General features: G+C 36.7%; 1 protein-coding gene across 1 annotated transcript in view; it reads left to right on the forward strand.

Moving 5' to 3' along the window:
• LUZP2 (leucine zipper protein 2) overlaps positions 1 to 26,681 on the forward strand; it is a 429,813-nt gene that overhangs the window by 293,050 nt on the left and 110,082 nt on the right. The window contains exons 6-7 of the mRNA XM_061203161.1: positions 1,647 to 1,709; positions 15,017 to 15,079. Coding sequence (XP_061059144.1) covers positions 1,647 to 1,709; positions 15,017 to 15,079 — 126 coding nt within the window. The remainder of the gene's footprint in view (positions 1 to 1,646; positions 1,710 to 15,016; positions 15,080 to 26,681) is intronic.

A 26,681-nucleotide genomic window follows, 5' to 3' on the forward strand; every position in this document is an offset into this window, starting at 1 on the left:
GTATAATGAGTACAAATATTTGCAAAAAAACCATTACTAAGTGAGTCAAGATAACTCCTCATTTGTGTAAAACATTTCAAGGTATTAAAATTCTAAGTAAGTTTTTTACAATTTCAACTCTTAGCTAAAGAGGAAAAGTTAAACAAAGGATTCTTTCAAACTGAGGCAGCTGTACCCACTGTCTGCATGACAGGAAAATAAAATAGGAAATGGTGTTCATAATCAGGTGAGAATTGTGTGTGAAGAAGTCTTTTTTTTTGTACATTTTATTTATTTATTTATTTTTAATGTATCTTTATTGAAGTATAACTGCTTCACAATACTATGCTAGCCTCTGTCACACAACAAAGTGAATCAGCCATATGCATACATACATCCCCATAACCCCTCCCTCTTGAGCCTCCCTCCCACCCTCCCTATCCCACCCCTCTAAGTCGTTGCAAAGCACCGAGCTGATCTCCATGTGCTATGCTGCTGCTTCCCGTTAGCTAACTATTTTACATTTGGTAGTGTATATATGTCGATGCTACTCTCACTTCACCCCACCTTCCCCCTCCCCTCTGTGTCCTCAAGTCCATTCTCTATGTCTATGTCTTTACTCCTGTCCTGCCACTAGGTTCATCAGTAACAGTGCAGTAAGTCAGAAAGAGATAAACAAATACCGTATGCTAACGCATGTATATGGAACCTAAAAAAAAAAGGTACTGATGAAGAAGTCTTAAATTTGATGTATTCATTCATTCAGTTATTCATTCACGCTGCATAAATTTAGTTCAATTTGCTTACAATGCTCATCAAATTGACTCTCTTTAGAGCCATTATATATGAGATGTACTTTCCATTACATTGTTTGCTCCTGTAGAGACAGTACAAAGTCTAAATCCTGTGGGTTTTACAAAGTTTTCTGCTCTCCTTTAGCCTGCCTGTCTAAAAGAAGAGTAGGTACTCAGTTATGGGACAAAGAAAAGCCTGAGTGTAATGAGGGAGATATAATTGACTCACTGTAAGGGTTTAGATTCAGATGGCTAACACTTTGCTTCCATTTCTAAAGTAACATTCTTTCTATGAAAGAATGTTTCTACGTCAAGTCCAGCAGATAGAGTACACTTTTCAGGCCTGGAAGAAGAAATGGTTTCTGAGCATCAAGAAGCACTTTGAGTGCAATGCACAGGTGTCAGGAATATGAGTGAACTCTAAAACCATAACGTTTAAAGGAAATTCAGACCCTAGAGTGTCTGTGACTATATTAGACTAGATTCCAAGGTGACCAGCATCCAGATGATGGTAGAAATAAATGTTTGCTGTTTAGAGGTGTGCTTTAAGAAACTAGTATCAATTACAAATTTGAAACTAAAATTATTTTATAAGACAACATACATAAATATAATAAAACAGTTAAATGTAAGACCAAAGGAAGTTCCATATTTTCTAATAAATGTGTTAATGCTAATAGTCAGATTTTTTATTAAATAAAAGAAACATTCTTTTACACTACAGATTCTACTCAATTTATTGCAAATCCACTACATCTCATATCATGAAGGACTTATCTGTGAACAAAACATAGAGAAATGCTGCTGACATATTTAAGGAAATTTTTAATATTTTATAACTTCTTAGCAATAAAACTATGTTTCTTTCTTCAGAATAAAAGCTTGAAACACAAACTCTTGTCAGGAAACAAGCTGTGTGGAATACATGCAGAAGAGGTAAGTTTTCCCTTCTTATAGTTTCAACTGAATAGAAACAATATTAGTGCCAATTTTTTTTTTTAAACCCAGACATCTGGTGACTTTTTTCCCCTAAAACATAAATGCAAACATTGGAATAAGAAAATAAAAACACATTTTAAACTTCTAGGTATTTTGGGATGTTTTAACAGTTCATCTCCAAAACGAAAAAGAAAAATTTTAAGCCAGTTAAGTATTACTTTCCTAAATGATATTCTGGATTCCTTCCTTAACTGGATTATCAGGATTTCCTCACTAGCAAACACCTGGAAGTCCATGAAATTTTCACTTTTGGTACCTTCTATGTGATGTCTACACAGTTTTGCAGTGACAATTGAGTGTCAAAATGAGGATCTAGGACTGACCATAAAACTTAAGAAACAAATAGTCATTGGTTCTATTTGCTGGACAAGAATATCATCTCATACATTTCTTAGGGGGAAAAAAAGTCATTCTGTTTAGTCCAGGTTTAATTAAAATCAATTTTTTGTCCTCTTGATCTTCCAAATCAATCTGTACTTTATTTAATGTTGTAGAAATATAGCTCATAGTCAGCAATTCTTAGTAATAGTAAAGACGTAGTAGAAATAGTGCCATAGTAAGTGATTCTTGATACCTCAAGGAGAGGAGACAGCAGTCAATGTATTAGCTGGAGCCTCAAAGAAGCATACACAAAGAAAAGATTAGTCGTGCAAATTTTTTTTAGTGGAAAAGCCTGTGAATGATAAGGAACAGGCATGTTAGCCTTCATACCTCAATGAAGACCTGATGCCTGTGAAGGAAGGGGAAAGGAAAGAGCTTTAGGTAGAACAAGAACAGTGTCTTACACAAGTTTACCCCTTTTCCCATAGCAGACTAGAAGCAAGGTACAATGCTGGTGAACTACTTCTATCATCTCCTAAATATGGAGCCGCCTCTCATTCAAAAAGCCTTTTCCTGTTATTATCACCTTCTAGCAGGAGGAACAGGGAAGATTACCCGGTGACTCACAGGCATTGCTCTTTAGGAGTTTATCTAGGAAGTAATGGCACCTATGTCATTGTATCCTATTTGCCAGAACTAGGTCACATGCCTAGCTAAGTTGTAGGGAGGCAGGAAAAGGCCATTTAGGTTGGTGACCATGTGCTCATCCAGAATTTGTTTGTTTCTTTCTGTTAAAGAAGGTGACGATACTTGCTTGGTGGACATATAAAAGTCATTATTACGAGTGCTGGAGTTAGAGTCAACATGCAATATAATAATCCATTTATAATGTCTTTACAATAATATTATACATGAAATGAATAGAACTTTTTAATACATGGAAACTAAATGTTGATGCCTCATAAATGAATAATCAAACTGAATGGCATATAGATATGAGCCTGTGCAGTTTTTTTTTTCATTGTATTTTTCTATTTGGATATAAATAAACTCTTTATATTTTTGATATTTGCTAGATTTCTAGAAATATTGCGTATGTAGCATGCAGTTTCTGAATGTTACTTGTAAGAGTGTAAGCAAGTGGATATGAGTTTTGAATAAGGACCATCTGGATTGAAGCTGTATTCTGAGATGGTTGACATGTTCCCAGGTCCCCACAGCACCCATGTACAGGAAAAAGAGGTGGCTCCTAGGAGAAGGTGTCTGTGGTGTTTACAAACAAACAGAAGAATGAAAAAACAAACAACAGCAACAACCTGGGTCTACCTATATTTTTTAGCCCCTTAATTCAAGAAAGATTCATATTTCTTTCTCATCTCAGTTCCTCGGAGGACATATTATTTCTGCATTCTTATTTGTGAATTCCTAGATGTTTCATAGATCAGTAATGTATAAGGTTAAAATAAATTGAAATATGTTCATTATAATTTATTCATTTGCTCTATCTCCTTATTTATTTATTTCAACTTCTTGATTTAATAGGCCAATGCAGTTGGCTCCTGACAGGAATATCTGTGAAAAACAGTATTTCTAATGTTTGAACCTCTCAGGGGTGGGTGTATCATTTACAACACTTTCAAGAGTCTACTCTAATTGATGATGATTCCAGCATTAGATGATGATTTAGTAATTATAACACCATCATAACACAGTCCCCCACTTTGCAAAATCCACTACCTTGCATGGTTGGAAACATTTTGAATGTAATAAGAAACTGAATCACAGTTGCAGTTTATTCACTGGGAAGACTCATAAACATTCCATCTAGGCTTGGAAAAGTACAATATTTTAAACATATGAGAGGGCTTTATTTATCAAAGAGGAGTTTTGTACCAGTACAGTTTACTAGGATATAATAATCCCATGAGGATCCTGTAGTTTATTAGGTACTATGGCCAGCTACTTTTATTTATTTATTTATTTTTTTACATCTTTATTGTAGTATAATTGCTTTACAATGGTGTGTTAGTTTCTGCTTTATAACAAAGTGAATCAGTTATACATATACATATGTCCCCATACCTCTTCCCTCTTGCATCTGCCTCCCTCCCACCCTCCCTATCAGACCCCTCTAGGTGGTCACAAAGCACCAAGCTGATTTCCCTATGCTATGTGGTTGCTTCCCACTAGCTATCTATTTTACATTTCGTAGTGTGTATATGTCCATGCCACTATCTCACTTTGTCCCAGCTTACCCTTCCCCCTCCCCGTTACCTCAAGTCCATTCTCTAGCAGGTCTGTGTATTTATTCCCATCTTACCCCTAGGTTCTTCATGACCTTTTTTTTTTTTTTAGATTCCATATATACGTGTTAGCATACGGTATTTGTTTTTCTCTTTCTGACTTACTTCACTCTGTATGACAGACTCTAACTCCATCCACCTCATTACAAATACCTCCATTTCATTTCTTTTTATGGCTGAGTAATATTCCATTGTATATATGTGCCACATCTTCTTTATCCAGTCATCCGATGATGGACACTTAGGTTGCTTCCATGTCCTGGCTATTGTAAATAGAGCTGCAGTGAACATTTTGGTACATGACTCTTTTTGAATTATGGTTTTCTCAGGGTATATATTCCAGTAGTGGGATGGCTGGGTCGTATGGTAGTTCTATTTTTAGTTTTTTAAGAAACCTCCATACTGTTCTCCATAGTGGGTGTATCAATTTACATTCCCTCCAACAGTGCAAGAGAATTCCCTTTTCTCCACACCCTCTCCAGCATTTATTGTTTGTAGATTTTTTGATGATGGCCATTCTGACTGGTGTGAGATGATATCTCATTGTAGTTTTGATTTGCATTTCTCTAATGATTAATGATGTTGAGCATTCTTTCATGTGTTTTTTGGCAATCTGTATATCTTCTTTGGAGAAATGTCTATTTAGGTCTTCTGCCCATTTTTGGATTGGGTTGTTTGTTTTTTTGATATTGAGCTGCATGAGCTGCTTGTAAATTTTGGAGATTAATCCTTTGTCAGTTGCTTCATTTGCAAATATTTTCTCCCATTCTGAGGGTTGTCCTTTCATCTTGTTTACGGTTTCCTTTGCTGTGCAAAAGCTTTTAAGTTTCATTAGGTCCCATTTGTTTATTTTTGTTTTTATTTCCATTTCTCTAGGAGGTGGGTCAAAAAGGATCTTCCTGTGATTTATGTCATAGAGAGTTCTGCCTATGTTTTCCTCTAAGAGTTTGATAGTGTCTGGCCTTACATTTAGGTCTTTAATCCATTTTGAGTTTATTTTTGTGTATGGTGTTAGGGAATGTTCTAATTTCATTCTTTTACATGTAGCTGTCCAGTTTTCCCAGCACCACTAATTGAAGAGGCTGTCTTTTCTCCACTGTATATTCTTGCCTCCTTTATCAAAGATGAGGTGACCATATGTGCGTGGGTTTATCCCTGGGCTTTCTATCCTGTTCCATTGATCTATATTTCTGTTTTTGTGCCAGTACCATACTGTCTTGATTACTGTAGCTTTGTAGTATAGTCTGTAGTCAGGGAGCCTGATTCCTCCAGCTCTGTTTTTCTTTCTCAAGATTGGTTTGGCTATTCGAGATCTTTTGTATTTGCATACAAATTGTGAAATTTTTTGTTCTAGTTCTGTGAAAAATGCCAGTGGTAGTTTGATAGAGATTGCATTCAATCAGTAGATTGCTATGTGTAGTATAGTCATTTTCACAATGTTGATTCTCCCAATCCAAGAACGTGGTATGTCTCTCCATCTATTGGTATCATCTTTAATTTCTTTCATCAGTATCTTATAATTTTCTGCATACAGGTCTTTTGTCTCCTTAGGTAGGTTTATTCCTAGATATTTTATTCTTTTTGTTGCAATGGTAAATGGGAGTGTTTTCTTAATTTCACTTTCAGATTTTTCATCATTAGTATATAGGAATGCAAGAGATTTCTGTGCATTAATTTTGTATCCTGCTACTTTACCAAATTCATTGATTAGCTCTAGTAGTTTTCTGGTAGCATCTTTAGGATTCTCTATGTATAGTATCATGTCATCTGCAAACAGTGACAGCTTTACTTCTTCTTTTCCTATTTGGATTCCTTTTATTTCTTTTCCTCTTCAGATTGCTGTGGCTAAAACTTCCAAAACTATGTTGAATACTAGTGGTGAGAGTGAGCAACCTTGTCTTGTCCCAGATCTTAGTGGAAATGGTTTCAGTTTTTCACCATTGAGGACGATGTTAGCTGTGGGTTTGTTATATATGGCCTTTATTATGTTGAGGAAAGTTTCCTCTATGCCTACTTTCTGGAAGGTTTTTATCATAAATGGGTGTTGAATTTTCTTGAAAGCTTCCTCTGCATCTATTGAGATGATCATATGGTTTTTCTCCTTCAATTTGTTAATATGGTGTATCACATTGATTGATTTGCGTATATTGAAGAATCCTTGCATTCCTGGGATAAACCCCACTTGATCATGGTGCATGATCCTTTTAATGTGCTGTTGGATTCTGTTTGTTAGTATTTCGTTGAGGATTTTTGCATCTATGTTCATCATTGATATTGGCCTGTAGTTTTCTTTCTTTGTGACATCTTTGTCTGGTTTTGGTATCAGGGTGATGGTGGCCTCGTAGAATGAGTTTGGGAGTGTTCCTCCCTCTGCTATATTTTGGAAGAGTTTGAGAAGGATGGGTGTTAGCTCTATTCTAAATGTTTGATAGAATTTGCCTGTGAAGTCATCTGGTCCTGGGCTTTTGTTGGTTGGAAGATTTTTTTTTTTTTAATTATTATTTATTTATTTATTGGCTCTGTTGGGTCTTCGTTTCTGTGCGAGGGCTTCCTCTAGTTGCGGCAAGCAGGGGCCACTCTTCATCGCGGTGCGCGGGCCTCTCACTGTCGCGGCCTCTCTTGTTGCGGAGCACAGGCTCCAGACGCGCAGGCTCAATAGTTGTGGCTCACGGGCCTAGTTGCTCCACGGCATGTGGGATCTTCCCAGACCAGGGCTCGAACCCGTGTTCCCTGCATTAGCAGGCAGATTCTCAACCACTGCACCACCAGGGAAGCCCTGGTTGGAAGATTTTTAATCACAGTTTCAATTTCAGTTCCTGTGATTGGTCTGTTCATATTTTGTATTTCTTCCTCGTTCAGTCTTGGAAGGTTGTGCATTTCTAAGAATTTGTCCGTTTCTTCCAGGTTGTCCATTTTATTGGCATATAGTTGCTTGTAGTAATCTCTCATGATCCTTTGTATTTCTGCAGTGTCAGTTGTTACTTCTCCTTTTTCATTTCTAATTCTATTGATTTGAGTTTTCTCCCTTTTTTTCTTGATGAGTCTGGCTAATGGTTTATCAATTTTGTTTATCTCCTCAAATAGCCAGCTTTTAGTTTTACTGATCTTTGCTATCGTTTCCTTCATTTCTTTTTCATTTGTTTCTGATATGATCTTTATGATTTCTTTCCTTCTGCTAACTTAGGGGTTTTCTTGTTCTTCTTTCTCTAATTGCTTTAGATGTAAGGTTATGTTGTTTATTTGAGATGTATCTTGTTTCTTAAGGTGGGATTGTATTGCTATAAACTTACCTCTTAGAACTGCTTTTGCTGCATCCCATAGGTTTTGGGTCATCGTGTTTTCATTGTTATTTGTTTCTAGGTATTTTTTGATTTCCTCTTTGATTTCTTCAGTGATATCTTGGTTATTAAGTAGTGTATTGTTTAGCCTCCATGTGTTTGTGTTTTTTACAGATTTTTTTCATGTAATTGATATCTAGTCTCATAGCGTTGTGGTCAGAAAAGATGCTTGATATGATTTCAATTTTCTTAAATTTACCAAGGCTTGATTTGTGACCCAAGATATGATCTGTCCTGGAGAATGTTCCATGAGCACTTGAGAAGAATGTGTATTCTGTTGTTTTTGGATGGAATGTCCTGTAAATATCAATTAAGTCCATCTTGTTTAATGTATCATTTAAAGCTTGTGTTTCCTTATTTATTTTCATTTTGGAAGATCTGTCCATTGGTAAAAGTGGGGTGTTAAAGTCCCCTACTGTGATTGTGTTACTGTCGCTTTCCCCTTTTATGGCTGTTAGTATTTGCCTTATGTTTCGAGGTGCCCCTATGTTGGGTGCATAAATATTTACAATTGTTATATCTTCTTCTTGGATTGATCCCTTGATCATTATGTAGTGTCCTTCTTTGTCTTTTGTAATAGTCTTTGTTTTAAAGTCTATTTTGTCTGATATGAGACTTGGTATTCCAGCTTTCTTTTGATTTCCATTTGCATGGAATATCTTTTTCCATCCCCTCACTTTCAGTCTATATGTGTCCCTAGGTCTGAAATGGGTCTCTTGTAGACAGCATATATACGGGTCTTGTTTTTGTGTCCATTCAGTCAGTCTATGTCTTTTGGTTGGAGCATTTAATCCATTTACATTTAAGGTAATTATCGATATGTATGTTCCTATTACCATTTTCTTAATTGTTCTGGGTTTGTTATTGTAGGTCTTTTCCTTCTCTTGTGTTTCCTGCCTAGAGAAGTTCCTTTAGCATTTGTTGTAAAGCTGGTTTGGTGGTACTGAATTCTCTTAGCTTTTGCTTGTCTGTAAAGTTTTTAATTTCTCCATCAATCTGAATGAGATCTTTGCTGGGTAGGGTAATCCTGGTTGTAGGTTTTTCTCCTTCATCACTTTAAATATGTCCTGTCACTCTCTTCTGGCTTGCAGAGTTTCTGCTGAAAAATCAGCTGTTAACCTTATGGGGATTCCCTTGTGTGTTATTTGTTGTTTTTCCCTTGATGCTTTTAATATTTTTTCTTTGTATTTAATTTTTGAGTTTGATTAATATGTGTCTTGGCGTGTTTCTCCTTTGATTTATCCTGTATAAGACTCTCTGTGCTTCCTGGATTGATTAAATATTTCCTTTCCCATATTAGGGAAGTTTTCAACTATAATCTCTTCAAGTATTTTCTCAGTCCCTTTCTCTTTCTCTTCTTCTGGGACCCCTATAATTTGAATGTTCATGCGTATAATGTTGTCCCAGGTGTCTCTGAGACTGTCCTCAATTCTTTTCATTCTTTTTTCTTTATTGTGCTCTGTGGTAGTTTTTTCCACTACTTTATCTTCCAGGTCACTTATCCATTCTTCTGCCTCAGTTATTCTGCTATTGATCCCTTCTAGAGAATTTTTAATTTCACTTATCATGTTGTTCATCACTGTTTGTTTGCTCTTTAGTTCTTCTAGGTCCTTGTTAAACGTTTCTTGTATTTTCTCCATTCTGTTTCCAAGATTTTGGATCATCTTTACTATCATTATTCTAATTCTTTTTCAGGTAGACTGCCTATTTCCTCTTCATTTGTTGGGTTTGGTGGGTTTTTGCCTTGCTCCTTCATCTGCTGTGTGTTTCTCTGTCTTCTCATTTTGCTTAACTTACTGTGTTTGGGGTCTCCTTTTCGCAGACTGCCGGTTCGTAATTCCCGTTGTTTTTGGTGTGTGTCCCCAGTGGCTAAGGTTGGTTCAGTGGGTTGTGTAGGCTTCCTGGTGGAGGGGACTAGTGCCTGTGTTCTGGTGGATGAGGCTGGATCTTGTCTTTCTTGTGGGCAGGTCCACGTTTGGTGGTGTGTTTTAGGGTGTCTGTGGCCTTATTATGATTTTAGGCAGCCTCTCTGCTAATGGATTGGGTTGTGTTCCTGTCTTGCTAGTTTTTTGGCATAGGGTGTCCAGCACTGTAGCTTTCTTGTCATTGAGTGGAACTGGGTCTTGGCGTTGAGATGGAGATCTCTGGGAGATTTTTGCCATTTGATATTACATGGAGCTGGGAGGTCTCTTGGGGACCAGTGTCCTGAACTTAGCTCTCCCACCTCAGAGGCACAGCCCTGATGCCTGGCTGGAGCACCAAGAGTCTTTCATCCACACGGCTCAGAATAAAAGGGAGAAAATGAAAGAAAGAAAGAAAGAAGATGATAAAATAAAATAAAATAAAGTAAAATAAAATAAAGTTATTAAAATAAAAAATAATTATTAAAGAAAATTTTTTAAGTAATAAAATAAAAGAAAGAAAGAAAGAAAAAAGAGAGCAACCAAACCAAAAAACAAATCCACCAATGATAACAAGTGCTAAAAACTATACTAAAAAAAAAACGGACAGACAGAACCCTAGGACAAATGGTAAAAACAAAGCTATACAGACACACAGAAGCATACACATACACACTCCCAAAAAAAGAAAAAGGGAAAAATATATATCGTTGCTCCCAAAGTCCACTTCCTCAATTTGGGATGATTCATTGTCTATTCAGGTATTCCACAGATGCAGGGTACATCAAGCTGATTGTGGAGATTTAATCCGCTGCTCCTGAGGCTGCTGGGGGAAATTTCCGTTTATCTTCTTTGATCGACAGCTCCCGGGGTTCAGCTTTGGATTTGGACCCGCCTCTGCGTGTAGGTCGCCTGAGGGCGTCTGTTCTTTGCTCAGACAGGGCGGGGTTAAAGGAGCAGCTGCTTCCGGGGCTCTGGCTCACTCAGGCTGGGGGAGGGAGGGGTACGGATGCGGGGCGAGCTTGCGGCGGCAGGGGCCGGCGTGACGTTGCAGCAGCCTGAAGCGCGCCGTGCATTCTCCCAGGGAAGTTGTCCCTGGCTCACGGGACCCTGGCAGTGGTGGGCTGCACAGGCTCCCCCATGAGGGACGGTGTGGATAGTGACCTGTGCTTGCACACAGGCTTCTTGGTGGTGGCAGCAGCAGCCTCAGCGTTTCATGCCTGTCTCTGGGGTCTGCGCTGATAGCCGCGGCTCGCGCCCGTCTCTGGAGTTTGTTTAGGCGGCGCTCTGAATCCCCTCTCCTCGCGCACCAGGAAACAAAGAGGCAAGAAAAAGTCTCTTGCCTCTTCGGCAGCTGCAGACTTTTTCCCGGGCTCCCTCCCGGCTAGCTGTGGTGCGCTAACCCCTTCAGGCTGTGTTCACACCGCCAACCCCAGTCCTCTCCCTGGGATCTGACCGAAGCCCGAGCCTCAGCTCCCAGCCCCCGCCCGCCCCAGCGGCTGAGCAGACAAGCCTCTCGGGCTGGTGAGTGCTACTCGGTACCGATCCTCCGTGCGGGAATCTCTCCGCTTTGCCTTCCGCACCCCTGTTGCTGCGCTCTCCCCCGTGGCTCCGAAGCTTCCCCCCTCTGCCACCCACAGTCTCCGCCCACGAAGGGGCTTCCTAGTGTGTGGAAACCTTTCCTCCTTCACAGCTCCCTCCCACTGGTGCAGGTCCCGTCCCTATTCTTTTGTCTCTGTTTTTTCTTTCTTCTTCTGCCCTACCCAGGTACGTGGGGAGTTTCTTGCCTTTTGGGAGGTCTGAGGTCTTCTGCCAGCGTTCAGTAGGTGTTCTGTAGGGGTTGTTCCACGTGTAGATATATTTCTGATGTATTTGTGGGGAGGAAGGTGATCTCCACGTCTTACTCTACCGCCATCTTGAAGCTCCTCCTCTATTTTTTCTTTTTTAAATAGATTTTATTTTTTTAGAGAAGCTTTAGGTTCACAGAAAAATTAAGCAGAAAGTTCGGAGAGCTCCCAGGTACTCCCTGCCCCCACGCAACTCCCCCATTAGCAGCATCCTCCACCAGAGCGGTAAATCTGCTATAATCGATGAAGCTGCATTGACACATCTTTATCACCCACAGTCCCTAGTTGAGTTTAGGTTTCATTCTTAGTTGTTTACATTCTATAGAGTTTGGCAAACATATAACATATAACCACCCTTACAGTATCGTATAGAATAGTTTCACTGACTTATTCTGTGTTTTAAGAAGCCCTCCAGGTGATTCTCGTGCACATTAAAGTCTGGCAACCATTTCATTACAGGATAGAATTTTTTAAAGCTAAAAGTTCAAAAAATACCCAAGAAATTAAGACTGTATTAAATTCTACATCTAAACTGAAGGTGTACTTGATTTATCCTACTCTCCTCTTTTGTTTTTTATTGAGGTATAGTTGATTTCCAATATTATTTTAGTTTCAGGTGTGCAACGTAGGGATTCAATATTTTTATAGATTATACTCCATTTAAAATTATTACAAAATAATGGTTATATTTGCCTGTTCTGTACAATATATCCTTGTTGCTTATTTATTTTATTCATGGTAGTTGGTAACTCTTAATCCCATACACCTGTCTTGCCCCTCCCTACCTCCCCCTCCCCATTGGTAACCGCTAGTTTGTTCTCTATATCTATGAGTCTGTTTCTGTTTTTTATTTAGATTTATTTGTTTTGTTTTTTAGATTCCACATATAAGTGATAACATAGAGTATTTGTCTTTCTCTGTCTGACTTATTTCACTAAGCATAATACCCTCTAGGTCCATCCAGCATATCGCAAATGGCAAAATTTAATTCTTTTTTATGGCCAAATAATGTTTCATTGTATATATTTATACCACATTCTTTTTATCCATTCATCTGTTGATGCACGCTTAAGTTGCTTCCATATCTTGGCTATTGAAGTAATGCTGCTATGAACATTGGAGTGCATGTATCTTTTTGAATTAGTGTTTTTATTTTCTTCAAATATATACCCAACAGTGGGATTGCTGGGTCATATGGTAGTTCTATTTTTAGTTGTTTGAGTAAGCGCCACATTGTTTTCCATAGTAGCTGCACCAACTTAGAATACCAGCAACAGTGTACTAGGGTTCTCTTTTCTCCACATCCTTGCCAACATTTGTTATTTGTAGACTTTTTGATGATGGTCATTCGGACAGGTGTGAGGTGATGTCTCTTTCTGGTTTTGATTTGCATGTCCTTGATGATTAGCAGCGTTGAGCATCTTTTCATGTGCCTGTTGGCCATCCGCATTTCCTCTTTGGAAAAGGGTCTATTCAGTTCTTCTGCCCTTTTTTAAAAAAATTTTTTATTGGAGTATAGTTGCTTTACAATGTTGTGTTATTTTCTGCTCTACAGCAAAGTGAATCAGTTATACACATATCCCTGCTTTTTTAGATTTCCTTCCCATTAGGTCACCACAGAGCATTGAGTAGAGTTCCCTGTGCTATACAGTAGGTTCTCATTAGTCTTCTGCCCATTTTTTAACAAGGTTGTTGTTGTTGTTGTTTGATGTTGGGTTGTATGAGCTATTTGTATATGTTGGATATTAACCCCTTATCAGTCATATCATTCACAAATATCTTCTCCCATTCAGTAGGTTGTCTTATCGTTTTGTGGATGGTTTCCTTTGCTGTGCAAAAGCTTTTAAGTTTAATTAGGTCTCATTTGTTTATTTTTGCTTTTGTTTCCTTTGCTTTAGGAGATGGATCCAAAAAATTATTGCAATGATTTATGTCCTGCCTATGTTTTGCTCTAGGAGTTTTATAGTATCCAGTCTTACATTTATGTCTTTAATCTATCTTGAATTTACTTTTGTATATGGTGCTAGAGAATGTTCAATTTCATTTTTTACATGTAACTGTTATGGCCAGCAACTTTTAAAATTAAATTTTATTGAGATATAATTTACATAGAATTTTATTGAGAGGTAATTTACATAGAATTCATCATATATACTTTAATGGGTTTAATCAATATTCAGGGTAGAGGATATTTTCATCACCTCCAAAGTTCCCACTTGATATTTTATAATCTCTACCACCAACCCCCAGTCCACGTCAACTACTAACCTGATTTATGTCCCTAGTCTTTTGTCTTTTCTAGAATATCATATATATGGTATTATACAAAATATAGATTTTTGTGACTGGATTCTTTCACATAGTCTAATACATTTGAAATACATCTATATTGTTACGTTTCAGACTTAATTTATTTTAAAAAATGCCTAACTGTATTTTAGTATTTCATTTCATGGATGTACCATAATTTGTTTACTATTCATCAGTTAGTGGACATGTGGGATATTTCCAGCTTTTGACTATTATGAATAAATATACTATAAACATTTATGTATATACTATAATTTCTCTTAGGTAGATACCTAGAAAGAATTTCTGTATAATTTGTATTTATAAGAAACTGCCAAACAGTTTCCCAAAATGACTAAACCATTTGGCATTCCCACTTAACTATTTTTTCAAATATCATTTTCATGTGACTATGATAATCTATTTGCATGTGTTCTTTTTATCCTACTGAAGAATTAGAACCTATAGTCTTACATGTAGAAAGACAAATAATTGAGATCATAATTTAGAATGTTTGAAATTGGGTCTGCTTTGGAAAAATAGGAATGCTAGATCAGCATCTGTGGCTCACCAGAACGTATTCCAAACAGTAGACAAACATGTCTCCTGGGAAAGATTTCTTTGTTATAAGCACTTTTATGTTTGTAATGGTCCTCTTAACAAGTGCATTATTCTAAAGGGCAAACACTCTTCACCTTAGCATCTTAACATTCTAGCTACTTCCCTCACCTCATGTCACGTTTGCTTGCTACCTTCCCTTTGTAGGTACGTCAAATTTAAAGTTGGTTGCCAACTGAATCTTATGCATATTTAATCTTAAAAAAATTCATGTAATTGAAAATAAATAGTGAAAACTGAGGCATACATATCCATAGATATATTTAGCATCTAAAGTTTAATTGTTGGATATGTTTAGGTGACTCAAATTCTGTGTGTGTTTGTTTTTTGACAGGGAGAGTGGAAGAGGCTGAAGAGAGGAACAATAAGCCACTTTTCTAAAATATTACCTTTTAAACAATATGCTTCCTTTGAACAGGTTTTGGTTTTCTCTTCTTGCCTAGAATAGCTGGATGTCTGACTCCCAAAGCAAAGATTAAGCTTTTCTGTTTCACTTCCAAACTAGTTGAGCTCTTTTTTCTTTGGCTGCAAAATTCATTCTTATGCAGTTTAAAAGAATTTTAATCTTCAAGTTTGAAAATATAATGGAAATTAAGTCACTAATCCTTTTTTTCTTTTTTTTTAAAGTCAAAAAAAATCCAAGCCCAGCTGAAGGAGCTTCGTTATGGGAAGAAGGATTTATTATTTAAGGTAAGCATCTTCCTCCCTACCCCCTCCAACTGGCTAGCTCAATACCTAAACTATCTAAAATATCATTTAGCTTAAATTTAATTTCCAGATTTTCACAAGAATTAAAGTTGTATTTGACTGAATTGAAGGTGTTTTCATTTTATTGCCTACTTAATTAATGGAGATAAATACAGATATGGTTTCCTAGGTACATTCTTAATCAAAGGCAGGCTTCATTCCAAAGTGTTTAAAGTCCCTTTGTAAGCTTCAATTACTTTAATTCAACATTGAGGAATGTCTTTCAGAATATTTGCGTTAAGGAGAGCATGTACTGAACAAGTTTCCACAGATGAGGTCCACTGGTGACTTACATTCTTGACTTCCAGAGATGCCTATATAAATCTTCTTATTATAGTCTCCATGTTTAATCATGGTTGATTGATTTTGGTTATTGATACTTTATAAGACTATCAATGCCTATGTATAGGTAGACATCTATCACAAACTATGGTTATGGTTGACTGACTAATGACCTCCCAAATATATCCACTTGCTAATCCCTGGAACCCGTGAATGTTATATTTTATGGCAAAGGAGACTTTGCAGAGGTGATTCAGTTAAGGATCTTGAGATGGGAAGATTATCCCAAGTTATCTGGTATAATCGCACAAGTTTTTAATAGGAGTAAGACAGGACTGCCTAAGTAAAAAGAAGATTATGTAACCACGGAAGCTGGGGGAGGAAAGACAATGTAAAGGATTTTCCCCCTATAGCCTCCAGAAAAAACAGCCCTTTCAACACCTTGATTTTGTTCCATAAAATTCATTTCAAACTTCTGACTTTCAGAACAAAAAGAGAATAAATTGTGTTGTTGTTTAAGCCACTTAGTTCATGGTAGTTTGTTACAGTAGCAAGAAGAAACTAATAGAGATATTTCCTTTTATCTCCGTTGAGCAGAGGAGATAGAAGCAGGTGCCTTTAATTGTGCCATCTGCATTCCCAAATGCGGTAGAGTGATAGAGTATTAGGCTCTTAGTAGTAGGAATAATAATTTGTTTAATAAATAAGTGCAAATTACTTTGTGCATAATATCTATTTTTCAAAAATGTGTTCACTACAATGATCATCCCAATCTATGAGTATCAGGTTTAAAGTACAGAAAATTCTTCACGTTATCTAATGGTTGGAAAATCCTTTAATTTTTCTGATTAAAACAGTAAGAAATGACTTCTCACTCTTCTCCGACACATTTATTTTTGGCTTAGAATCATGGGAAGGTGTTCCTGTTATGTAAACCAATATCTATTAAATCCTTATTCCATGCAAGTCATGAGTCTGGGCACATTTTGCCATTTAGTCTTTCATAAATATGCTTCCTGCCATTCCTTTAACCTCATCTATAACAAGATATTCTCCAGCACACCAAGAAAACTTTGAATTAATTCTCATTAATGCTTACTGACTCTCAGCACTGCTCATTGCATGTGATAAATAGATAAGATAAAAGTATAAAATCCAAGATATTTGCCTGTGTACCTTCAATCTTTCATACTGAGACTCTTAAGCTCAGGGTATCTTAACTTTTACATTCAGCTTGGCCTTAGGTTTTTGCAGTCATCAATAACAAATAATTGAAATTGGCAAAAAAAAAAAAAACCCAGTGTGTGTGTGTGTGTGTGTTCACATTTGTGAAGAAACATCTAGTTCTCTGATTTGGTTAACTTAATAAGATCAGGAATATAATAAGAGAATTCCAAGCTCCCTAGAGCTGATAAGTTTTAGGTATTAGGCCTGGAGATTTATGTAAAGATAGAAGATCATATGAGGCTTTTTAAATTTTTTGAATTTCATTTCTCAAATTGAAGAGTTATAGAAAGAAAAGTTGGGAGAAAAGAATGAGGAGATCCAATAATTTTCCATGATTTACTTCTTTGTAATATGACAGTTGTTAAATATAGATTAGTAATTTATCAACTTTCAGAAATTACCAAAGTCAAGATTTGTTGCAAATCTGTATTACTTGAAAAAGTGAGACATTATTCGTAAGCCTTGTTATTTTAGGCCACTTTGAGAAGAGCAGTTTTATATGAAATCAAGTGAATTGTTTATGAATAGACCATGAAGTTGCATAAATTAGGATGTCTTCCCATATTCTCTCCCCAAAACACTGTTTAATTTTTATTAACTCCAATAACAAGAGATCTAGAAGCATGGCAATTTTAGTAGCTAAATTAACTTATTCAGTAGCTAAACAATGTCAACAAGGACCCAGAGTTTTTTGTTTGTTTGTGTTTCAGACTTTTTCATATCATGATCCTCACATAACTGACTTGTTCTAAGCTTTGATTGCTCATTATATAGTGATAGTGTCTAAAGAGCTATATACCTGTGTACAAAGTCAAAGAAGAAAAGGGTGCGGGGGGAAATGCTTGTCCTTGAGTGTCATAATTTTTGTAAAGGAGGAACATTTTTTTGAGAAGTCTCCCCAAACTTGGGCATGCCCCCATGCAAAAGTGAGACTTTAGTGTTTTCAGCTTCTACTGTGAAAGGTTGCTTCTTTTTAGAAGAAATCTAATTGTTAATGGAGAGGCAACCAAAAATTTCTGCTATAATGTACTCATCCACTCATCTTGATGACAACTTACATTTATATCATCTCATTTGCTTAGTTTTATATCAACAGTGCACATTTTAGGTATTGTATAAACATATATTAAATAAATGAATGAACACATACATACATACATACGTATGTACATAGATACACAAGTAGATAGGTCAGGGCAGTAGAGAGTAGAAACTAATGTCTGTGACCACAGGAATCCATCCATGCACCTATTAAAATGAGTCCACAAATATTTTTGGCAATAACTTGCTGAATCCTGAGATAAGTAGCAAAATATTTTATTTCCCTGGAAGTAGTTTCCTGAGAAAATATTCAGTTTTGAATAGATTTGATGGTTTTTAGTGAAGATAATCTTTGAAGGAGCAATGCCTGTCGCTAAAGCACGTGAATTTTATCTTAAAAATAATGGCATGTGCTGACAATTGCAAGAAATGTTGATAAATTCAGTGTCCTTATTAATGTTTGAGAGCTGGCTTTTGATTAGGGAAGCCTGCCGGCAGCAGTAAACATTCTCTACTAAGGAAAGAATTGAGGCCCTGCGGATTGTTATTTGCCCAGGACTTGAGTTACTTTTTATCTTCCTTGATTCAATTTGGAGTTGATATTCTCTGGAATACCTACCCTCCATTTCGCACCTCTATTTTACTTTTACATATACTTATTTTTTTAATTTCAGAAGAATTATTTCCTCAGTATAGAACAATTTCAAAACATGTCTAAATGTATAAGGCCAAAAAAAGTAAACAAAACACTTAAAATCCCATCAGTTGGAGCACACTCAATATTTTGAAATATTTTGTATTTCTGTTTAGTTCCTTTTGTATTAGGCATAATCTGCTTTGTGATTAACATATGTATGTTAATATAGATTATATATTATACATATTCTGCTTTTTTTAAACATAAAAGTATCCTTTAGTTATAATTTCTCCATAAAAATTTAAAAGTGTAATTTTATGATATGTGTGCCAAAAGTGACTTTTTTCCTTATAAATATATGTGAATAGAGAAGATGTGGCACATATATACAATGGAATATTACTCAGCCATTAAAAAGAATGAAATAATGCCATTTGCAGCAACATGGATGGACCTAGAGATTGTCATACTGAGTGAAGTAAGTCATATAGAGAAAGACAAATATTGTATGTTATCGCTTATATGTGGAATCTAAAAAAAGTGATACAAATGAACTTATTTACAAAGCAGAAATAGACTCACGGACTTAGAGAACAAATGTATGGTTACCAGGGGCAAGGGTGGCAGGGGAGAGATAGTTAGGGAGTTTGAGATTGACATGTACACACTGCTGTATTTAAAATGGATAACCAACAAGGACCTACTGTATAGCACAGGGAATGCTGCTCAATATTATGTAACAACCTAAATGGGAAAAGAACTTGAAAAAGAATAGATCCACGTATATGTATAACTATATCACTTTGCTGTACACCTGAAACTAGCACAACATTTTTAATCAACTATACTCCAGTATAAAATAAAAAGTTAAAAGAGTGTGTGTATGATGATTTTAATTTATGCTCTGATGAAAAACGTGTTCTTATTTTTATCTCAAAGTGTAGTTTTTATTGAATGTGTATCTAACTATAAAGTAATTCACTAAAATTATTGAAAACTTCTAATGTTATTGAAACCTAATACACATTATTTTTGGAGTTTGGATTTTTTAACTTGAATGAGGAATAACTGACAAATATAATCATATATATTTAAAGTGTACAGCATGACGATTTGATGTACAAATACATTGTGGAATGATTACCAAGATCAAAATAATGAACACATCCCTCACCTCACATAGTTAACTATTTTCCGTGTATGTAGTGAGAAAGATTTAGATCTACTCTCAGCAATTTTGAGTGATAAATACCCCGTTATTAACCACAGTCACCATGCTATACATTTGATCCTCAGCACTTATTCTTCTTATAAATGCAAATTTGTACACTTTGACATCCATCACATCATTTCCCTCCTCTCTGCTCCTTACAACCACCATGCAATTCTTTGTTCCTATAAAATCAGCCTTTTTTTTTTGAAGATTCCACATATAAGTGACAACATACAGTATTTTCTTTCTCTGTCTGGCTTATTTCACTTAGGTTGTCACAAATGGCCTGGCTTTGGTAAGGAAAGACTTTCCCCAAATGTGGTTGTGAGGGTATCTTTTATTCCTGAAAGAGCACAGCAGAATAGTCTCCATGCAGCTCCATCAGCTGAGGTCAATGTTAGCACAGACTGTAGGGGTCCACTGTGCTCAAGACGGCTGAGGTCCTGTGGTTGGTGGTGGTGGCTAAGGTTATTGACTTCCTGAGTGGCAAAGACTGCTGAGATTCTCCTATTCTCCTTTTTCACTTGTGGGAAGATGTTCTAGCCAAGGGGATCCCTCTTACTGGCTGGTCTGGTGTGCTGGCACTCAGAGCAGTAGTGGAGCCAGAGTCCTAGGATCAGATGCATGTGGAACTACAACAGTCCCAGGATCCTGAGGCACAGGTACACTTGTGCAGCAATGGCATTGGTGTCCATTGTGTGAGTATCTGCAGATCTCTGGGGAACTGTAGTCTGTGTCTCTGGGACTCTCCACAGTGACTCAGATTGGGAGCAGGCAGGGAGGATACAGCAGCAGCATGGACCCTGGGATGATAGGGTGCACAATGGCTTGGGGTCAGGGTATGGTAGCAGCACAGTCTTGGGATGATGGAACAAAGTCCCAACTTTGGCCCTAGGGGGCAGTCACAGAAGAGCAGTAACATATCCCTGGTGGTGGTCCATTAAATCTGTGTTGGACCTAGAGAATGGGGCTCAAACCAGCAGCAGCATAGCCCTGGCACTAACAGGTCAGAGCTATGACCTGGGACCCTGGGGTGGGACTCAGAGCATCAGTCAGCTGGTCCCCAGAAATGATGAGTCAGAGCTGGGAACTGAGAACCCAGTGAGGCAGATCTCAGAGCAGTATAGCAGCTCCGGTCTCATATGAGGCAACATGCTGGGGCATCCCAATCCCAGAGAATGGCTACTGGGGGCCCTTGAGGGCAGGTCTCATGCAGCAATAGCTCCAGCCCTGGGGAGGAGATTCAGCAGCGAGACTCTGAGATGCTCCATCATCAGGATCAGTGTTGGTGAAAACTATAGGAATCCACAGTGGTGAGGCTTGCAGGGGTTCTCCTGCTCTCCTTTTACCTGTGCGGTGAAGTTCTTCTGTGGGGACCCCTCCTGGCACTAAGCTGCTCTAGACTGGGAGATGGAGTGATGAAGGTAAAATGCTTCCTAAGCTTTTCTATGCAACCATCATCAGTTTTTGAGCTCTACAGTGTTTTTGCTACTTCTTCATTGTAGTCTAGAGCTTTTCCTGAGATATTTTCATCAGTTTGTAGTTCCTTTACTATTTTTGCTGGTTTTTTTGAGAGGAGGAGAAAAGTGTTGGGATCTCCTAGCCCTTCATCTTGCTGAGGTCAACTTTCTTAAGAAAATTATAACAGTTGACTATCCCATCAGTGTAGTAAGAAAAAAAAAAATGTTGTGTTTAATTAAGACTTCTTTAGGAATACCCAGAGAACTGGGTATTCTCATTAAAGAAACAAGAATAAATGAATAGGTAAATAAATATGTTAGTCTGCTCAGGCTGACATAAAAAAATACCATGGACCCAGTGGCTTAAACAACAGAAATTTATTTTCTCACAGTCTGGAGGCTGGAAAGTCTGAGATCAAGTCTGGCAGGGTTTGGTTTCTAGTGAGAGCCCTCTTCCTGGTTAGCAGCAGCCACCTTCCCACTGTGTCCTCACACGGAGGAGAACTAGCGAGCTCACTGATGTCTCTCCTTATAAGGACACTAATCCTACAGTATCAGGGTCCCACCCTTAGGACCTCATTTAACCTTAATTACCTCCTTATAGGCCCCATCTTCTAGTAAAGTCACATTAGGGGGTAGGCTTTCAACATATGAGTTTGGAAGGAGACACAATTCAGTTCATCGCAGTAATTAACTAAATAATACATGCAGTAAAGCAGTAACAAACTTTGTTGTTTGAGAAATTATAAAATGAAAATTAAATGTTTTAATTTGCCCTAAATATGATTACTGGGCAGCTTAAACATTTATTTTAAAATGTAAGCCACTCAATTTCACTTACGTACTTTTTTTGTTGTTGTTTTGGTCACTTCAAAACAATTTACGTAATGCTCCCTAGTCACCAAAAATTAAATTTATCAACTTGCCTATTGAGGTAGGGAATGTGAGACTGTTTGAGTTTTGATACCAGATTTTCAGAAGGAGACGTTGCTGAGTTTAATTGGAAATTATCTCTGAACTCACTTTCATGTTCTATAGGCTAAAGATTAGATACATTCTGGGTGGGAAGCCTTTTGAATGTATATTTTGGCCATGACAACTTCCTGGACTGACTTTTCCTGTGTGGAGACCGATATATTTATGCCTCTGGTGAAGGTTCTGTTCCACATGTCATGTTGCTAACATTTGGTCTCTTTAAAGAGCATCATAAACATCATGTCAATCCTCATTTAATATTGTGTTTATAGTACGTATACATTTATAGAAAATAATACATGATATGTTGATGGCAAATATGCCCAAAGAATGTGTTTCTTTAAAAAATTTTTATTGCTTCATTCTAGATGTGTAACCTTGAATCTGTAGAATTAAAAAATTTCTAGTAATGATAACAACTGATGTATATTGAGCACTAAACATGCTTACTCCTCAAAACAACTTAGGTATATACGTATGATGCATTGAGTATTTGTGTGTGTATATGTATATACACACATGATGTGTGTATTGGGGGGATGGGTGTGTGTGTAAAGTGAGGCCTAAAAAGTTAATGGTCCAAGGTCATCAACAGAGTAGATATTGTGTATAACTGAGAAAGGATTTACATCTATCATATACATTCATGTTCACGGTCTGTGTCTAATCCTCTTCCCTGCCTTTTTTTTTTTTCTTTCTTTATCTTTCTTTCTCTTGCTTCCTGTGGTCTCCCTGGTGACAGGCTCTTCATTTTGTTATTTGTCTATTCTTCACTCTCTAAACTCCTGACCATCTTTCTATTGCTTACTAGTTGTAGCACATATTGAATAATCCATCTTGCTTTGTCCTCTGGTACTTGCAAAATCTTTGCCGATGTCCTGACCTTCAAATGCATTGATGTTTTTGGTCCCAGTATCCATCTTTTTCCCTACATTCCAATCTTCTGAGACATTCTATTTGGATGCATCTAGCTGTTTTATGAAAAGAACTATGACATATTACATTTCCAGTGAGGGATACCGATTTTGCGACTATTTCTAGTAGTTATTCAATAAAACCAACTTCATAAAAACTATGTGCTATTCAGTGTTTGAAATACAATAATGAATTATTTAAGTTACTGCCTACATGAAGTTTATAGCCTATCGATAAAAATAATGCCTTATATGTATTTAGCATTTTATACTCTACCCAGTGCTGTGATGTACATTATTTCATTTGATCCTCACTACAATCTCCATGAGACAGAGAGGAGAAGTTGTAGAATCCATTTTACCATAAGGGTATTGAGGCCTTGAGAAGTTTGACAATTACTCCAGGCTACCAAAACATTTATTTGCAAAGTTAATTTATTAACAGATTGAAACCATCACTATTTTATTTATTTATTTTAATATTTATTTAGTTATTTATTTAAAATTGAACTGACTTAGAGTTTCTTGGCTCAAGTATATTTGACAGAAATTTATAGTTATTCCTTTGGTAACTATTTCTACAGCATAGTTATACCATTGTATCAAAATTCTGACAATTATTCTGCCGTGTTTGGTGATAGACCAGATAACACTCATTTTGAAACTCTGACATCAAAATGGCATGTGTTATCATTGGTATTTTCTCTAGAAACCAGATGTATTCAACTGGTGTCTGCTTCTGAAAACAGGAATATTGCCACATGAATTCCCAAGTATGGATCCAACAAGTGTCAGATTATTTTCTGATGCTTTGAGTCTTCTATAAGGGAATTTCGTGAAGCAGTTGTCCCTTAATTTTTAAACCCTTGTATAAATTAAGATAATTTTTGTGCATCTGTCTTTCATTAACTTACATTTATCTCATCCATGTGTTAAACCATTTTTTAATGAGCAAAAGCATTTTCAGTGCCACTCATTTGTTATGTGTCAATTTATCTCCAGTTAAGTGAGTTTTGGCCCTAAAAATATAGGCACCTTACAGAAGAGGTTAAAGGGGTTACTGATTTTATTTTCTTCCATGATTTAACAAACTTTAATTTTCAAAACACATTCATTTGTGCCTCGAAATAATTTTATGAGTCAGTCAGGGCAGCTGATACTGTCACCTTAGCATGTATCAGAAAAACAAGGCCTAGAGAAGGTAAAAGACTTATTTGAAATCATAGAACTAGTAAGTGGCAGAGTTTTATTCTAATCTAAGTCCTGTGACTCCATATATCACATTTTTCAGTTATATTTCTACTTTGCTTCTTAGGGGGACCTATAGATTATACTTTTCAGAAATATTTTCTACTGTACTAATTCAAAGATTAAAAGGGCAAATACACGTAGCTGGAAATATAACTTGTTGATATAAAAAATAATCTGTTGGTAACTAATATTCAATGCATTTGCTTAAAAAACATAAGCATTTTCAGTACAAAAATAGGCTGTTTTCAGTTTAGAATTTTCAACTGCTTGAAACAGAGGTTTTTTTTCTGACTCCCTATATTATTATTATTATCTAACCTACTCGTTTTTAAAACTATAGTATAGAGGTAAGAAACAGGAGAAATTTAACTGACATTGTCCAAATCAACCCAACTTTTCAGGCTTGCTCCTTCCATGTCTTAAAGCACAAAAGCCAACTAGCCTCACTTATTTTCTTATTATTCACCAGATAATGGAGTATATATGCAGGTTTTAAAAGGACATGCTTCTTATCAGAAGTCATAGCAAATTTAAATTTATTAAACATTAATTTTTCTCTGAAAATGTTGAGAATATTCCAAATACTGAAAATCAGTAAAAGTACAAGGTTTCTTAAGAAACCAAGCCTAGAGCTTTAAAGTGACTTATCTATGATAACACAACTTCAATCTAAGCTTCCTGACTTCATGTTTATTCATTTCTGAAAAATTATTGATTGAGCACGCGTTATCTGTCAGGCACTGAGCAAAGTGTTGTTTTATTTGTTTTTTTTTGGTTTTTGTTTTTTTTCCCATTTCACCAGGATTTCTTCACACTTTAGCAAGGGATTTGAAGTCAATGGATGAATTTCAGGAAGATATTGACTCCTCAGAATTTTTTCATATTTTTATAGGTTTACCTATGGCATTTTTCTTGGAGAGGAGCTTATATAATTTATCAGATTATCAAATGGTCTATACCTAGCCAAAGTTTAACAGTTTAGGAATCATTGCTTCACATATTGGCCCTCACCTTCTACCATGCTAAGCACTTTTAGGCAATGGTAAGCAGAGTTTTCTCTGGTTGTTATTGAGAATACTGTGCTTGTCTCAAGTTTCTGCCTTTTTCTTTCCTACTCTGTTCACGTATTAGAAAACTGAGGTGTATTCTATAACTGCCAGGCTGATGATTATGTTAGAAATTACTTTTAGAAAATGTTTATAACTTTAAATATGTTTTTATATTTTACCATTTTAATGAAATTTTATCATTAATTCGAGATTTGAAAAAAAAAGTTATGACCTATCCCATAGGAAAATAAAACATGTTAAGTGATTTAAGCCAGGTGTTGTAAATACATTTTAAAAAGTGAATATCTTTGTGTGTCCCTATCCCATACCCTGTGCCTGCCTATCCTATACCTTGCTAAAGGGTCATGGGGTTATTTTCCACTGAGCTTGGGTCTAATCTTAACATCATCCGCATTCCAAGCAGCTCCTAAAAGTCAGTCACAGTTGGTACCTATCTGCCATCCCCGAATGAGCTCTAAATATTTTGCCTATAGCCAGCCTTCAGTCTTTAGAGGGACACTCTGCGGTATTTGCTCACCAATGTCTTACCATTGTAGCAAATGATAAATGTTATATATTTGCAAAGTCTTTGTAGAGAAATGGTCTAAACGCTAAGGAATGTTAGGGAATAAGGCATAAGTGTGAATTTTTCTGCAGAGAATCAAAATGAAGACAATTAACTTTATTTTTTTCTAACGTCTTTATTGGAGTATAATTGCTTTACAATGTGTTGGTTTCTGCTGTATAATAAAGTGAATCAGCTATACGTATACATATATCCCCATATCCCCTCCCTCTGGCGCCTCCCTCCCACCCTCCCTCTCCCACCCCTCTAGGTGGTCACAAAGCACCGAGCTGATCTCCCTGTGCTATGCAGCTGCTTCCCACTAGCTATCTATTTTACATTTGGTAGTGTATATATGTCCATGCCACTCTCTCACTTTGTCCCAGCTTACCCTTCCCCCTCCCCGTGTCCTCAAGTCCATTGTCTACGTCTGCATCTTTATTCCCGTCCTGGCCCTAGGTTCTTCAGAACCACTTTTTTTTTTTAGATTCCATATATATGTGTTAGCATATGGTATTTGTTTTTCTCTTTCTGACTTACTTCACTCTGTATGACAGAGTCTATTTGTTGTTTTTCCCTTGCTGCTTTTAATAGTTTTTCTTTGTATTTAATTTTTGATAGTTTGATTAATATGTGTCTTGGCGTGTTTCTCCTTGGATTTTTCCTGTATGGGATTCTCTGCACTTCCTAGACTTGATTGACTATTTCCTTTCTCATGTTAGGGAAGTTTTCAACTATAATCTCTTCAAATATTTTCTCAGACCCTTCCTTTTTCTCTTCTTCTTCTGGGACCCCTATAATTCGAATATTGGTGCATTTAATATTGTCCCAGAGGTCTCTGAGACTGCCCTCAATTCTTTTCACTCTTTTTTCTTTATTCTGCTCTGAGGCAGTTATTTCCACTATTTTATCTTCCAGGTCACTTTTCTGT

The sequence above is a fragment of the Eubalaena glacialis genome, chromosome 10 (genome assembly GCF_028564815.1).
Source record: "Eubalaena glacialis isolate mEubGla1 chromosome 10, mEubGla1.1.hap2.+ XY, whole genome shotgun sequence".
Classification (NCBI taxonomy): domain Eukaryota; kingdom Metazoa; phylum Chordata; class Mammalia; order Artiodactyla; family Balaenidae; genus Eubalaena; species Eubalaena glacialis.